General features: G+C 43.2%; 1 protein-coding gene across 5 annotated transcripts in view; it reads right to left on the bottom strand.

The window, feature by feature from the left end:
- Nucleotides 1-6,446: 6,446 nt before the first annotated feature.
- Nucleotides 6,447-16,301, bottom strand: part of LOC117443128 (E3 ubiquitin-protein ligase TRIM21-like) — a 17,410-nt gene continuing 7,555 nt past the window's right edge. Inside the window, exons 1-4 of one of the 5 annotated variants that reach the window (XM_034079070.2) lie at nt 13,898-14,099; nt 13,371-13,456; nt 11,562-11,835; nt 6,447-9,707 (exon numbers count right to left, since the gene is read on the bottom strand). In XM_034079070.2, coding sequence (XP_033934961.1) covers nt 8,650-9,707; nt 11,562-11,826 — 1,323 coding nt within the window. In that variant the 5' untranslated portion in view covers nt 11,827-11,835; nt 13,371-13,456; nt 13,898-14,099 and the 3' untranslated portion in view covers nt 6,447-8,649. The other 4 variants (XM_034079071.2, XM_034079068.2, XM_034079072.2 and 1 more) reach the window with 4 other exon arrangements.

Genomic DNA, 16,301 nt, shown 5'->3' with positions numbered 1-16,301 from the left:
CACCCCCAACTCAAACAACTCACCTGGGATCTTCTAAAAGCCTTTTATTATTCTTTACACACAAACGGCATTTATCAAACTGCAGGTAACCGTAGCAACAACACCGTTACTGCCAACGACGACAAGTAGCATTACATGTGCTTCGGATTGTGATTGTGTTTTTGTTGGCTGCTTGGAGACGAACAGCACGTTTTAACAACATGACACAAGAGGAGTGTGTGTGTGTGTGTGTGTGTGTGTGTGTGTGTGTGTGTGCGCGCGCGTGCGTGTGTGTGTGTGTGTGGTTTCAGGTTTCAGAGCTATTAGTTAAATTACAGGGACTTATGTAACAGAAATAATTTACTCAGCAGGATCACGTATTTATTTGAGGGAGAAAACAACAACAACAACAACAACAACAACAACAACAACAACAACCACTGTGTTTACTGAGTAATCGGGATGACTTTGCTCTGGCCTTTATGAGGTGTTTTGATTCTGCAAAAATGACCTCCGACAGCCCTCACAAAAAAGGCTTTTCAATTATTGAAAATATTTTAGTTTTTCTCGTGACTTTTAATAAGTTTAAACTTGTTTGACTGAAACACCTTCATTGGACTCCTGAGGCCAGAGGCTGCACGACGAAGCCGGATGTTCGCTTAGCGAGCTTCAGGGCGAACTCTGGGTTTCCGGACATGTAAGGACAATAGAGCTCTTGCATCTGTATTATCTCCAGTGTTTATAAAATATTGACATTCAGAGATGCACTTTCTCAGATATTCAGCGGGTTATTTAGTAAAATGATGTTGAGCAAAAGAGAAATTGATCTTAAATGTATGTCATCCATAATAATATGGACTTTATGTTTGTATTATTTATTTACTTTTTAAAGCGGTGTCCCTTGAACAAATGAATAGATTAAGGATATTTAAGTGATAGACAAATCAAGACTGCCACCTAGCGGGTTGTCTGCGCCATCGACACTAAATTCCTTACACAAAAACACCTAATAATCTTACATTTTAATCACGTTTTATTTTAGCTTTTAATTTTAAATTTGTATTTTATTGTGAAACGCGAAGCTGACAGGAAGTGAAGGTTGGCGGTGAAGAGGGTTCCAACATGGCGGCCGGACGAGGGCAGTTTATTATACATCCGTACAGTTTACCCCGAGTGTCATGGGGGGTTTGGAGATGAAAGAGGCCCGGGAAGAGGAGGAAGAAGAGGCTGGAGGAAGAGGAATAACAGGTGAGTGGGCGGGTTTACATTTAATATTATTTACATTTAATATTATTTACATTTAATTATATTTTATTTAATATTTTTTACATTTAATTGTATTTCACATTTCGTCCACAAAGGAGAAGCTACTGGTAAATGTAGCTTAAACTTTGTGACAGTGACGTTTAAAAAATAATATTTATAATAATACACTTAAATAATAAAGAGGTTTTTTTAGGTACTCGACACTCTTTCCTGTGTTTTTACTTTAAGGCCTTCATTATTTTTTAATAATTTTCATTACGTTTGTTTTACCTTTTTATTTGTTTTAATGACTTTATGTTGATTTCTGTATTTTATTTATGTATTCCTCTGTATCGATGAGAGTAACATATGACGGCTCCGCCCACTTTTGGGGGAAAGCAAAGCCGTCATTTGATTGGCCGATTAATTCAAATTCTGAAGTTTTTGCTAATTCGATTAGAAATGTAAGAAAACCGTGGATTTGTGGATCTTCAAAGAGCCCGGTTACGATGCCCAGACAGGCAAACAATTACATTAAGCCATTGCAAATCGACGATCGGGCTGTTCCTCTCATCGATAGCACTTTGGTCTGGTCTTTGGCAAAGTTTGGGAACCCCTCGATTAGAGCACCATCTTTAAACGAGAACAGACCCTCGTCATAATCTACAAACACTCCCACCTCCTCGAGAAGGCGATTAAAAGGGTTGTTCTCATTGGCAGCGTACTCGTCTCCATGTCTGAACCACACAGTCCAGAAACCCCGCTCAGGAGTCAGTATAGTGTCCTTTCCTTTCGACTGATTGGTTGGCCACTCCTACGGTCCAGGCAGTCTTGCCTACTCTGCTTTGCTAAAATCATCGGCATAGCTGTCTTTCATTCACATTGTTCTGGACCACCAGAGTCTTGTGTCCTCTGGTTCAGTGGGCGGTCAACAAGAGTGAGGATCAGGGGGCAGAGTTCACTCCACCAGCATTAGAACAGGGACTGAAGTACGGAGGAGTTCCTCAGTGGAAGTGCAGCCGGTGAAGGAGTGGAGTAGATCTGCACTATCCGCATTAGGAGACCAGACCCTCGTCGTAATCCACAAACACTCCCACCTTCTGGAGAGGGCGATCCACAGGGTTGTTCTGATTGGCAGCGTACTTATCTCCAGGGCCGCCCCACGCCAACTGGAGGCCGGGGCCGCCCCACGCCAACTGGAGGCCGGGGCCGCCCCACGCCAACTGGAGGCCGGGGCCGCCCCACGCCAACTGGAGGCCGGGGCCGCCCCACGCCAACTCGAGGCCGGGGCCGCCCCACGCCAACTGGAGGCCGGGGCCGCCCCACGCCAACTGGAGGCCGGGGCCGCCCCACGCCAACTGGAGGCCAGGATGTTCCAACCCAAGCCCGGCCGAACACACGATTACAACAATTAAAGTTAAGAACAAAAGTTGAACCCATCGTTTCTTAACTACTGAGTCCTTTCCCTCGCGCTGAGTTTCTGTTGGTTGGCCTGGGAGAAACACAACACAAATGTAACTTATTAGTTTACCCAAAGCGAAGGAAAAGCGGGTCTGCTGGAAGTAAAAAGAAGCAAAAGAAACTTGCCTTTTCGTTCAAAGCTTTGAGATGTCTGCACCAGATCATTCCTGTTGATTTGTTTTAAGTGTCCGTGGCTACCTTCCTTGCCCCGTCGTCCTGGTGGCTCTGCACCATCAGATCCACCGTGTCTTTCCTGTCCGCCGTCTCCACCCGAGGAACTGGGATGCCTGAAGCCTTCCAGAAGATTCTCCCGCTCCAGGAGCCACTTGGAATGCTTGAACTCGTCTTCTTCTAAATGCCGAAGGACACACCAGAGCTCCTCTGTCATTGAGCCGTCATGGCTTCTGATAAGAGAGAGAGAAACTTTCAATGAAGGGACATATTCTTTTTAAATGTATCTTATCTTATTCCACTTACCTCGAGTATTCTAATCAGCTACTACAACATAATACACGCTCTGTGTACATGTATGTCCTGTGTGTGTGTGTATCATCTGTGTGTGTGTGTGCGCGTGCGTGCGTGCGTGCGTGCGTGCGTGCGTGCGTGCGTGTGTGTGTGTGTGTGTGTGTGTGTGTGTGTTGGATTCGGAAAAGCAGGGCCTTGTATTCCGGCCAGAGGAGTTTCTTGACGGCCGGTCGGCTGAAGACGCTCGGCTGGTAAACATCCATCAGATCCCGTAACTCCAGCCGGCCAATCAGACGCTGAGGAGGAAGCACGAACATCGTCAGGATTTATTACGTAGTTTTATATTTGACAGTTTGCTCGTCTGCACCAGAGAATTGCAACAAAACAAACGTGTGAACGAACGAGGAAAAGATACAAAATCTGTTAAAAAAAAGTGTTAAATGTCGGAGAAAAGTCCAATATATTCGATATGTTTCCCATAAAAAAAGGATATTTTCTGACAATAAATTGGTAGATTTTAAACAAGAAACGTGCATATTAAAAAACGAGAATATTGTCTAATGTTAAAGTTGCAAAAATTTCAAATATACAATTAAAAACTGGTGAATTAACGAGATAGAAATGTTGGAGAAAAAACTTAAATATTCTCTGAGATATTTCATACATTTCAGAGAGAAAGATGAATATTATGAAATTCTGATTTAATATTCTGACATTTAAATTTCACACATTCCAAGAAATAAGCTTGATTATTCTCTGACTTTAAAGCGGAACATTTATGAGGAACAACTTGAACTTGACCCGAGATAACAACCTGTCTTACTTCACAGCATCAGGAGGACGCGTCCCCAGCTGACCCGGAAAGCCACGCAGGTTCTGGTCCAGGCTCTCGTCACCTCACGCCTAGACGACTGCAGCTCCCTCCTGCTGGTCTGCCTGCATGTGCCATCCGACCTCTGACCTCACCCAGAATGCAGCGGCTCGTCTGGTCTTCAACCTTCCTGAATGTTCCCACCCCACGCCGCTCCTCCGCTCCCTCCACTGGCTTCCGGTAACTGCTAGAATCCACTTCAAGACCCTGGTGCTTGCGTACCGTGCTGCGAATGGATCTGGCCCTTCCTACATCCAGGACATGGTTAAACCGTGCACCCCAGCACGTGCACTCCGCTCTGCATCAGCCAGACGGCTCGCTGCACCCTCTCTGCGAGGGGGACCCAAGTTCCCATCAGCAGAAACACGTGGGTTTGCTGTCCTGGCTCCAAGATGGTGGAACGAGCTCCCATTGACATCAGGACAGCAGAAAGCTCACACACCTTCCAGACTGAGACTCATCTCCTTCGACTCCACTTCGAGGATAGAACTGCTAACAGAGCACTTATATACTAACAAAGGGCTGGCTCCTCTAAAGCCAGCTGAGGAGCACTTGAAATGTTTGGCTCTATGAAGCCTGACGTACTTTATGATTCTGTTCTTCCTGGTCGAACGTACGTACTGTAAGTCGCTCTGGATAAAAGCGTCAGCTAAATGCGATGAATACGGTCTGAACGTTAAGAAAGTCAAACTGGAATATTCTGTGAAATATAGCCACGCATTTTGGAGACAGATTTTTGGAGATCTCTAAAATAAGTTGTACGGGGAAAAAAGAACTTACAAAAAATCAGACTTTGTCATTTTCATCAAACGTTTTAAAGTTTCTAACAAAGACGTCCAGGAGGAGAAACCCTTTGGACTGTTGGCCTCAGACCGACACCCTGGGGGTGAAAGCCGAACGGAGGAACAGAAACACGTCCTCTTTAAATCTCCACGCTTCACACCTGAGCGAACGGGAATATCAGAGACAACGAGTTCAGAAGATCAGAGGGGAAACTCCAGAAGCTGTTTTCCACGCGGGGGGGAGGTCAGCGTTAAGATTCAGAATAATGTGTGGCTGCTATTTCCCCACGTAGCAGTCTGCAGTGAAGAAGGCTGTCTCCTTCACTTCCCACTCGGCTATCCGCAACTATCTCAAAGTATTGAGTGCGAACAAGATACTTTCTCTCTCTGTCTTTTGTTGTTGTCTTAACCTTTAGACCACACGTGTCAAACTCGAGGTCCGGGGGCCAAATCAGGGCCGTGGTGGATTTAATTTCGGCCCTCAGGATAATTTCTAATTCCTATTAGATCTGGCCCGCCGGTATATTGCACGCACACCTTCACTTCATCCTGAGGGTCTCCTGCCCAAACATTGATGACCTTGCACCCTGATGAGACGCCAAGTGTCTGAGCTAGCATCTCAGAGCAGCACACTGACTTCAAAGGATGCTTCCTTCTGCACTTTCTCTCACGACAGAAGGGCATGTTTGGTTTCTCTTTGAGGGGAATAGTTTTGTTGAGGCTGTTGTCGGCCTGTGGGGAAATGTACTCATGAACCAGTCCTGCCCTCCACTAGCACCCATTTTTTAATGTTGGCCCGCTGAGTGTTTGAGTTTGACCCCCCTGGGGCTCCGTATGCGCTTCTTATTCAAAGACACAACATATTTTTAAGTGCACGGGGAGAGTGTGGAGAGAAACGTTGGGATGTTAGCCTTTGCAGACATGCACAGAAACTTATAAAACACACTACTAACTCTGACTACTTTTAAATCCAGGCTGAAGACTTTTCTTTTTGTCGCTGCTTTTAATTGAACTATTCACATCTTAAGGCGAGACACCCCCAAAACTAAACACGTGATATCAATTTAAAACAAGAATATATAATAAAAAACTCACCCGGCTGAATTCTTCTCAGCCCTTCGTGTTCTTGAGATGTACGGCAAGATATCCATGAGGATCCTCAGCTGACGAGGTGCGTGTTGTCTTGCTTTCATTCCTCTCCCCTCGTTATCTTTCAAAATGGCCGTCAGTCTTAACCCAACCCCCGGAAGTATTCACAGCACATGGCACAGATAATACCAACATCTCTATTTAACATTACCAATACTATCTCACTTCTTAGTTTCTATATTTAGCTTTTTGATTTGGACATGTATTATCCCGTACTTGTATTGTACACTCTCGGGTTTGACTCAACAATTTCACTACACATACTTTTATGTACACACAACTCTTTTGGATCGTTTTGTTTGAGGCACAGCAGGTAAATACAAATAAATAAAACACTTCTAATTGTTGTTCTTATTTATGTTAAATACATTATTCTCAAGATGCAATGTCCCACCTCTCGTTGCTATTCTTCGCTCAACAAATAAAAATGAGGAAATTGTTTTGGAAACATTTTATTATTGTGAAAAAAGGCAGAAGAGAAACAACATGCCACATCATACTGTGTACACACACACACACACACACACACACACACACACACACACACACACACACACACACACACACACACACACACACACACACACACACACACACACACACACACACACCTGTAAAACTATTGATAATGAAAACTGTAGGAGGACTTTGTTCAAATATGGCACCTGAAAAGTGCCAAAAGTTGCACATAGGGGGCGCTATAGAGCTGTTTGCCAAGAACTCAACCCTCAAAATATCTAATTGTTCACCAGTCCTGACAAGTTTTCGAAAAAAGTACAACCTAAGGCCTTCAAAAAAGTGATTTATTGCGCCCATAATAACAATGTGAGGAATTACAAAGAGGCATGGCGCCATCTAGTGGCACAGCCTGGTACTCAAACCAAACCCAAATACATGTTCTGACTGCTTCCAAGCATATTCCTCATGTCCTACATTATATTATAATATCATTACCTGTTGAATCACATCTGTTGATAACTTTAGTTAGTGATTCATCCTATAGTTCAGATCAAGTCTTATCGCTGGAGACGTTTGAAATAGAGAGAGGAATGAAACATGAAGGTGTGTTGCTGTCATCATATTCCCAAACATGTCAAGATCGACTCAAAGGTCTTTTCTGGCTGTACCTTTTGTTCAGACTAGATTGCTTTGGTCAGTCGACAGTAGGGATGTGACGATACCAAACACTCATAATATCGCGATAAAAAGTCCACGGTACGATATGTGTCGCGATATTGAAAAATAAAAGGAAAGAAATGTGAATTTTTTTTCTTTATGAAATAATAAATCTCATTTGTAGCATTTTAGTAGACAGTAGTATTTTAAAGTGTCAACAATATAATAATCATACCCTGCAATAGAATAAATCAAGTTTCACTTTAGTTTTTCAAGTAATTCTCTCTCCGATTATCCGACTGCAGCCCAAGCCCCCGGGAAGTGCGCCGGACTCTGAGGAAAGTATTCGTTGTGGCAAACGGCGGTACTACACTTCCGTATCAGTCGCTGGTAGGGATGGTCCCGAGCCCCGGTATTAAAGGGGTATTGTCCACAGTGACCATTGCATTTATAAAAAATACGTGTAATGTGTATCTGTATAGCGCTTTGAGCACTGGAAAAGCGCTTTAATAAATGTAAGGAATTATTATCTCTCACTCAGCGTCATCAAGGTTATCTTTCAGGAATATGAGCATGTCCACATGTCCAGGTAGAAGCTGGGATGTTTGGGCGTTTGCAAAACCCCCTGCTGAGGAAACAACTCTCTCGCTTGGTACTGATGTCGCTGGGACAGAGAGACATGCTTTGGCCATGGGGGACAGCAGTGGGTCAAACTGTGTCTCTCCACCACTTCAACAACAATACAGTTGTTGCCAAGGAGGTGAGGCTTATTGACAGAGATATAGATATACTGTTGGTACTTGTCCATGTCTCTAGGTGTGTACATGTAGCCCTGTGTGAATACCATGGCCTGTTGTGTTATCTGTTGTTTTATGTTCTTGTTGTAACCTGCTTGCTGCCATGTTGGACAGGTCTCCCCTGAAAAAGAGATCGATGATCTCAACGGGACCATCTGGTTCAATAAAGGTTTAAAATAAAAAAAAGGGAATTAAAAAAAACGCGATATTCGATATATCGTTACATCCCTAGTAGACAGTGATTAATTTCGTTTCCAGAAATACAGACGTCTTGTTTTACTCTTGTTTCCAGTCATTACGGAAACGTGTTGGTAGCATAGCATTAGCATCAGCCAAAGGCAATACAATGTATTTCCATGTTTTATTGAATAGTATTCTTCAAATGCACAAACCGACTTCTTCCTGGAGAATAAAGTTACAGCAAGACAACACACACACATGCTCCTCGATGTACTCTAAGAGGAGGGACACCACCTAGTGGCCCATCCTGGTACTTAAACCAAACGGCAATATACGTCTTAAAGGTCCCCTATTATACAAAATCCACTTCTTCATGTCTCTTCTACATCAACATGTGTCCCCTCTTCTTCATGTCTCTTCTACATCAACACGTGTCCCCTCTTCTTCACGTCTCTTCTACATCAACATGTGTCCTCTCTTCTCCATGTCTCCTACATTTGATTGATTTCACTAACTCATAACTTAAGAGGACATGTACCTCACCTCGACTGAGGGGCCCAGCCCTTCGTATGTTTTTCGACAGCCCTGTTTTAAAGCATCAAATCTAATCACTGTAATCGACAGGCGAGATTATTAGAGGTGCCGAGTTTTTCCCACCGTAATGAAGACCGGGACTAAAGAAAGGGAAGAGTTTCTCGGTGAAGGCACAGTCAGTAAAGTTATGGATCAGGTCTGCAGAATCTACGTCATAAAAGCTGACCGAACCCCTCTCGTAGTTCACGAATACGCCCACCCTCTCGGGCTGGCGTTTAACTTTGAGATATTCGGCAGAGGCTTGGTACTTATCGCCTTCCCGTAAACATATTGTCCAGTAGCCACTTTGAGGTCTCGCGTGGATCTTCCCCTTCCTGGCGATCGAGCCTTTGACGACGCCTAAATCCCACGAAGACTTCCCTTTCACCAGAACCTCGTAGTAAAATCTTCCGGAAGAGAAACTCTGCGTTCCTAATACGCTTCTGGAAGGATCACATCTCTCTGGGTTGTCCGGAAGGCTTTGTTCGACATCGCCGCAGTAGACTGCTTTCCTATCGTCAGACAGAACGAGGTAGGCATTCGCCGTTTCAGGATCTAGAGTCACATCCTTTTCAGACTCCTGGACCCTTTTCAGCTTGGCCTTCGCTATCAATTTCTCCGTCTCTTTCTTGATTATTTCCTCCAGCAGATTGACAGCTTTCCCCACGCTTCCTCCATATGTTGGTGGAGTGAAACTGATCTCCGTCCAGTTCGTGGTGAAGGGGATGGCGTGCAGCGATTGGACGCTTTGCAGGAAGTCCTCGCTGCGTGAGAGCTGCTCCACCTTAGCACTTCTTTGTGTCAGCTCAGAGATTTCTTTCTCAAGCCCTCCGATGAATCCTTCCGCCTGTTTTCTTGCCGTTTCCCGCTTTTTTTCAATTTCCTCGATGAGACTATCTAGACTTCTCTCCACAGACTTCTGTAAAACCTCAAAGACCTGCCGACTGTCTGCGATATGTCTGTCGGCCGATTTACTGCTGATCTCCGCCGATCGACTGATTTCATCGATCCTCTTCTGTCTCTCCTGGATCATCTGTTTGATTTCAGCCTTCGTCTCCGCCAGCTGTTCCTTCTCGTGGTTCTTGAGGTCTGAAACGAAACAGAAACACGTTTGGTCAGTCGTGAGTATTGTTTACTGTGTCAACGGTTTACTTGATGTCCAAATCAAAACTTCTACATGCCTACGCTCTTTGGAAACCGTCTAGCACGGTGAGATCATTTCTAATTTAAAACCGTAATGCACCATTGCTCAATAAACTGTATTTAATATTGTCTTAATGTACGTTATTTTATTTCATATTCTGTTCTTGTACATATCATAATCTATTTACATGTATATAGACTTCTTGCACTATTTATTTATTTGTATTTTATTATATATATTGCATCGTTGGAGGAGCTCAGGTCAGAAGAATGTCGTTGCCATGTCTACACTGTCGCCTCTATGACAATAAAACCTTTGAATTTGAATAAAACGTTGATTAGCAAGCGCCGATTTAATCGATGGCCCCCACCGTTTGTCATTTTAACGGTGGATTAACGGTTATTGACGGCGGAAATGTGACGCCGCTTGTCGCACTTTATGAACACTGCTTTTATTTCTAATCTCCTTCTCATCGGCAGAGTTGATACAACGTTAATTGAAGAACGGATTTGATCTGAAAGAATATATTAAAAGGTTCAGATGCTTAGGATTGCCTCAGGACATCTTCCATATACATCTAATCTTAATACAACGATTACTTTATTGTCACTACGGCGAAATTCCAAGCATTCCCGATGGTGCCATGACACATAACAGACAGTATAAGTATCATTTTGACAATACAAGCTAACACTTTTAATATATAAAGTGACTATAAATTGGAGCTATGATACATTGAACAGTACTCGTACAAAACTAGGGCCGGGACTTTAATGCGTTAATTAAGATTAATTAATTACACAAAAATTAACGCGTTAAAAAAATTAACGCATTTTAATCGCACTTATTTTTGCACAGCGGAACGTTTCTCACTGGATGAGTTTCAGGCGTACCGATTATACTGGAGCACCAACTAACATTCATGACTTCAGCATGGGACTTCAAACAACAACAAACCACGGTGAACAATAGTCAAACATGAACGAACAAGCTGATGAGACCGCTTTGGTCGCCCCGTGGATGGGACATTTTGTTTTAAAAAACGGACGGATGGAAGCGTCGACAAGAACACGGTGGTGTGCAAATTATGCAAAAAAGAATTTGCATATCACCGCAGCTCATCAAGCCTAAAGTATCACCTAAATGCAAAGCATGTAGCAGCTAACATGTAGCAGCTAACATGTAGCAGCTAGCATGTAGCAGCTAGCATGTAGCAGCTAGCATGTAGCAGCTAGCATGTAGCAGCTAGCATGTAGCAGCTAGCGTGGACGTTAGCCCGACTATGAGTGCAAGGAACCACACCCTGACCCAACCCACACCCAACCAGACGACTGGTTTCAGGGCCAGGATAAGTGAGTCCACGTCTGAGAGAATAACCAGCTCCCTGGCTCCCTGGACTGCACTCGACTGTAGACCACGTGGAGTCACATCCATGTGGAAATGGCATCTCACTGTTCTCAGGTCAAATGTGTATATTTGATTAAAAATGCGATTAATTTCGATTAATTAATTACAAAGCCTCGAATTAATTAGATAACATTTTTTAATCGAGTCCCGGCTCTAGTAATAACATTACCATGAAAACACAGGAACAGGAAGTAAGTTATTGCACATGTCTGTGTCAGTGCAGTTGATAATTACAAAACTAGAAATACATGTGTTCGATAGAGACGGTATGAAGTAGAATATAAAGTGCAGTTGGATGTAAACATGTACCGAGTTGAGCGTAAGTTCAATTCCATTAGTAATAATACTCGATGCTGCATTTGAGACTTTTCCAATACTTTTACTAAACGTACCTTTGCGTACCAAAACCAAAACCAGATCGTTTCGGCCGATCTTTTCTAGAATCTTCTTGGTTACCTCCCGAGCTCCATCGTCCTGATGGTTCTGCACCATCAGATCCACCGTGTCCTTCCTGTCCGCCATTTCCAACCGAGAAACTGGGATCCCGGAAAAACCTTCCAGAAGATTCTCCTGCTCCAGGAACCACTTGAAATCCTTAAACTCGACTTCTTTTAAATCCAGCAGAGTCCTCCAGAGCTCCTCTTTCAGCTTCACCATGATGGCTTCCTGATAACAGAAAGAGAAACTTTCAATTGGAGCGACAATCTTTTATTTATATTATCTTACAGAGCGGTGCAGTGACGAGTGCTAAAACCCGGAAGTGAGTTAGCATTTCTCCACTTCCTGTTCCCTCGTCTCAGAGCCAATGGGATCTCTCCGTAGGGTTTAGGAAACTATCTGAACTAAGGTCTGAGGTTGAGACGCATTGAAGAGACGGATCACGTTTTGTTTGAATATGGATCTGAAGTCGGCGTGACGTTGACGTCGTGCTGCTGGACTCGCCTGTAGCTCCTTTGTAGCATAACGTTAGCATTTTGCTTCTGGCCGTTAGAGTAATGATTAGAACATTATGAAAGTAGACATGTGGAGATTATCCGGCTGAACAAAACGTGCATTTATCAAACAGGTTCGTTTCCACAGATCTTATTTTTTACAATATTCCAAAATCCTATGGAGAAATCTCGATGCTTTGTTGTGGAGGGAACCAGCAGCTCACTTCAGGGTCGGCCTACAAAAATTCGTCATCCCTGCACCGCTCTATTCAACTTACCTTGAGTATTCTAACCAGCCAACAGCAACATATTACACCCTCTGTTTTGCAGGTATGGCACTTTTTTTGTAGGTTAACTACATTTTTTTAGAATTTCCCTCCACAAAAAAACAATGGGATCGGATTTTTCCAGAAAATAATCTCTGTGTCAAAAATGACACATTTTGTTCAACAGGATAAACTCCACATATTCCCACCACTTTATGATTTCTGAAGTGAAAAGCCAATGTTGGGCTATAAAGGAACTACAGCACGGTCACATGACTTCACGTCACCACCGCTAAGCTAAAGGCGGCTAATGTTGGGCTATAAAGGAACTACAGCACGGTCACATGACTTCACGTCACCACCGCTAAGCTAAAGGCGGCTAATGTTGGGCTATAAAGGAACTACAGCACGGTCACATGACTTCACGTCACCACCGCTAAGCTAAAGGCGGCTAACGTTGAGCTATAAAGAGGGATGCTCCGATCGCCAATTTCGGGGCTGATCGCCGATCGCTGGAATCAGTATCGGCCGATACCGATCGAGTGGGCGGGGCCTAAATGGAAGATTTAAACATCACTTTAAATGGAAGATTTAAAGTGATGTTTAAATCTTCCATTTAGGCCCCGCCCACTCGACCTTCGAAGCACAAAAGGAGACAAAAAAAACGTGAATACCTGCATCTAAAGTAGCATCAAACTGCTATTTAATGGTTATTATTGCTTTTCTGTGGAATCATGTTGAGAAATTGCCTTTTAATTGGCTTTTCTGTCTCGCTCGTTCTACATTTATTCAGGTTTTTCCAGGGTTTTTTTTCGAGTGCTGACACGCTCGAAAGTTCGTTCGAGATCCAAAAACGTTTAGGGTTATTCCTGAACGGCACATAGCCTGCTTGCTATTGTACTTGATAATCAAAATGTACATTAAAGTACGTTCAAACCGCCACAGAGTAATGAATACACACAGACCATAAGACATTAAACGTGTTTCCTGAAAGCGATCCTACCTTTTAAAACTCGTCCAGATCACAGAGACTTTCTTTCTCCTTCTGATCTTCTGACTCTGCAGACGCACGTGTCCCAACGTCCCAACCTGAAAAACCCACGGTGACGTAAAAGGTGTGCGACAGAAAGTACTACCTGACACATACAGATACAGCATGTTGGGTAGTATTGAGTGTATTTACCCCCTTTAACTCTTAGCACTAGATATAATTAAGTTTTAAGATAGAAAGGATAAGATATTCCTTTATACGACAATGTGGGAATACTCACAGCAGCAGCTTGTCAACAAAGCAGATGCACATCATTGTGTTTTTAAAGAAGCATCAAAGAAAACTTGAGTGAAACGATGACGTGATAACACAACTATATATATAAGAGAGAGACAGGAGACCGACAAGAGGAAGTACACACTTGACATATAGATAGATAATAGTGCACATAATGTTGATTCTGCACATGCATGAGTGCAGTAGTTCCCGGAGCAGCTTCCGACGAAAAGGAAAGGAAGTCATGACGAAACCTCACATACCTGCAGAGACAGCCAACAATATCCCACGTGGACCAAAGTGAAAGTGAAAGTCCAGCTATCGAAGCGCGGAGAACTTGAGAAACTATTCCGAAGCGATGGGCTCAGATATCCTCCAGAGGAATCCCAGAAGAAACGCTTCCATTCAAAGAAAGCCGAACAAGAGACTGGAGAGCAACAACAGCTGCTCCCTTTGCCACGTACACACACACACACACACACACACACACACACACACACACACACACACACACACACACACACACACACACACACACACACACACACACACACACACACACACACACACACACACACACACACACACACACACACACACACACACACACACACACACACACACACACACACACACACACACACACACACACAGACTGGGAGCACAGCTGCCGCTCAGACCATAATAACTGAACAAACATTGACTTCAATTAAGTTCAAGGTTGAATATTAACCAGCTGCAGGGCTTTCTGTGTCACATGTAAAACCTTCCCCATGTTGCCCTGGGAACTATCAGGAACATTTGATAGTCAAATAAAAAACAGACGGGGATTGAAAAAAAAAAGGGTTTGCTCTGGTGTAGTTTCAAACAACTGCCGATAGGTGGCAGAAGAGAGTCACTGATTTGACCTGTAATGCTCATTGGGTTGGACTTCATTCAAGTATTTATGTTTTTAAGTAACTCTACTTTAAAGAGTCCTCTCCTGCTGATGTTCAGGTGTATATCAGTATGTAGTGTCTCTACTTTAAAGAGTCCTCTCCTGCTGATGTGCAGGTGTATATCAGTATGTAGTGTCTCTACTTTAAAGAGTCCTCTCCTGTTGATGTTCAGGTGTATATCAGTATGTAGTGTCTCTACTTTAAAGAGTCCTCTCCTGCTGATGTTCAGGTGTATATCAGTATGTAGTGTCTCTACTTTAAAGAGTCCTCTCCTGCTGATGTTCAGGTGTATATCAGTATGTAGTGTCTCTACTTTAAAGAGTCCTCTCCTGCTGATGTTCAGGTGTATATCAGTATGTAGTGTCTCTACTTTAAAGAGTCCTCTCCTGCTGATGTGCAGGTGTATATCAGTATGTAGTGTCTCTACTTTAAAGAGTCCTCTCCTGCTGATGTGCAGGTATATATCAGTATGTAGTGTCTCTACTTTAAAGAGTCCTCTCCTGCTGATGTTCAGGTGTATATCAGTATGTAGTGTCTCTACTTTAAAGAGTCCTCTCCTGCTGATGTGCAGGTGTATATCAGTATGTAGTGTCTCTACTTTAAAGAGTCCTCTCCTGCTGATGTTCAGGTGTATATCAGTATGTAGTGTCTCTTCTTTAAAGAGTCCTCTCCTGTTGATGTTCAGGTGTATATCAGTATGTAGTGTCTCTACTTTAAAGAGTCCTCTCCTGCTGATGTTCAGGTGTATATCAGTATGTAGTGTCTCTACTTTAAAGAGTCCTCTCCTGCTGATGTTCAGGTGTATATCAGTATGTAGTGTCTCTACTTTAAAGAGTCCTCTCCTGCTGATGTTCAGGTGTATATCAGTATGTAGTGTCTCTACTTTAAAGAGTCCTCTCCTGCTGATGTTCAGGTGTATATCAGTATGTAGTGTCTCTACTTTAAAGAGTCCTCTCCTGCTGATGTTCAGGTGTATATCAGTATGTAGTGTCTCTACTTTAAAGAGTCCTCTCCTGCTGATGTGCAGGTGTATATCAGTATGTAGTGTCTCTACTTTAAAGAGTCCTCTCCTGCTGATGTGCAGGTATATATCAGTATGTAGTGTCTCTACTTTAAAGAGTCCTCTCCTGCTGATGTTCAGGTGTATATCAGTATGTAGTGTCTCTACTTTAAAGAGTCCTCTCCTGCTGATGTGCAGGTGTATATCAGTATGTAGTGTCTCTACTTTAAAGAGTCCTCTCCTGCTGATGTTCAGGTGTATATCAGTATGTAGTGTCTCTTCTTTAAAGAGTCCTCTCCTGTTGATGTTCAGGTGTATATCAGTATGTAGTGTCTCTACTTTAAAGAGTCCTCTCCTGCTGATGTTCAGGTGTATATCAGTATGTAGTGTCTCTACTTTAAAGAGTCCTCTCCTGCTGATGTTCAGGTGTATATCAGTATGTAGTGTCTCTACTTTAAAGAGTCCTCTCCTGCTGATGTTCAGGTGTATATCAGTATGTAGTGTCTCTACTTTAAAGAGTCCTCTCCTGCTGATGTTCAGGTGTATATCAGTATGTAGTGTCTCTACTTTAAAGAGTCCTCTCCTGCTGATGTTCAGGTGTATATCAGTATGTAGTGTCTCTACTTTAAAGAGTCCTCTCCTGCTGATGTTCAGGTGTATATCAGTATGTAGTGTCTCTACTTTAAAGAGTCCTCTCCTGCTGATGTTCAGGTGTATATCAGTATGTAG

This window comes from Pseudochaenichthys georgianus, unplaced genomic scaffold (genome assembly GCF_902827115.2).
Source record: "Pseudochaenichthys georgianus unplaced genomic scaffold, fPseGeo1.2 scaffold_544_arrow_ctg1, whole genome shotgun sequence".
In the NCBI taxonomy this organism is placed as follows: domain Eukaryota; kingdom Metazoa; phylum Chordata; class Actinopteri; order Perciformes; family Channichthyidae; genus Pseudochaenichthys; species Pseudochaenichthys georgianus.
This window is presented reverse-complemented; position numbering and strand designations above follow the sequence as displayed.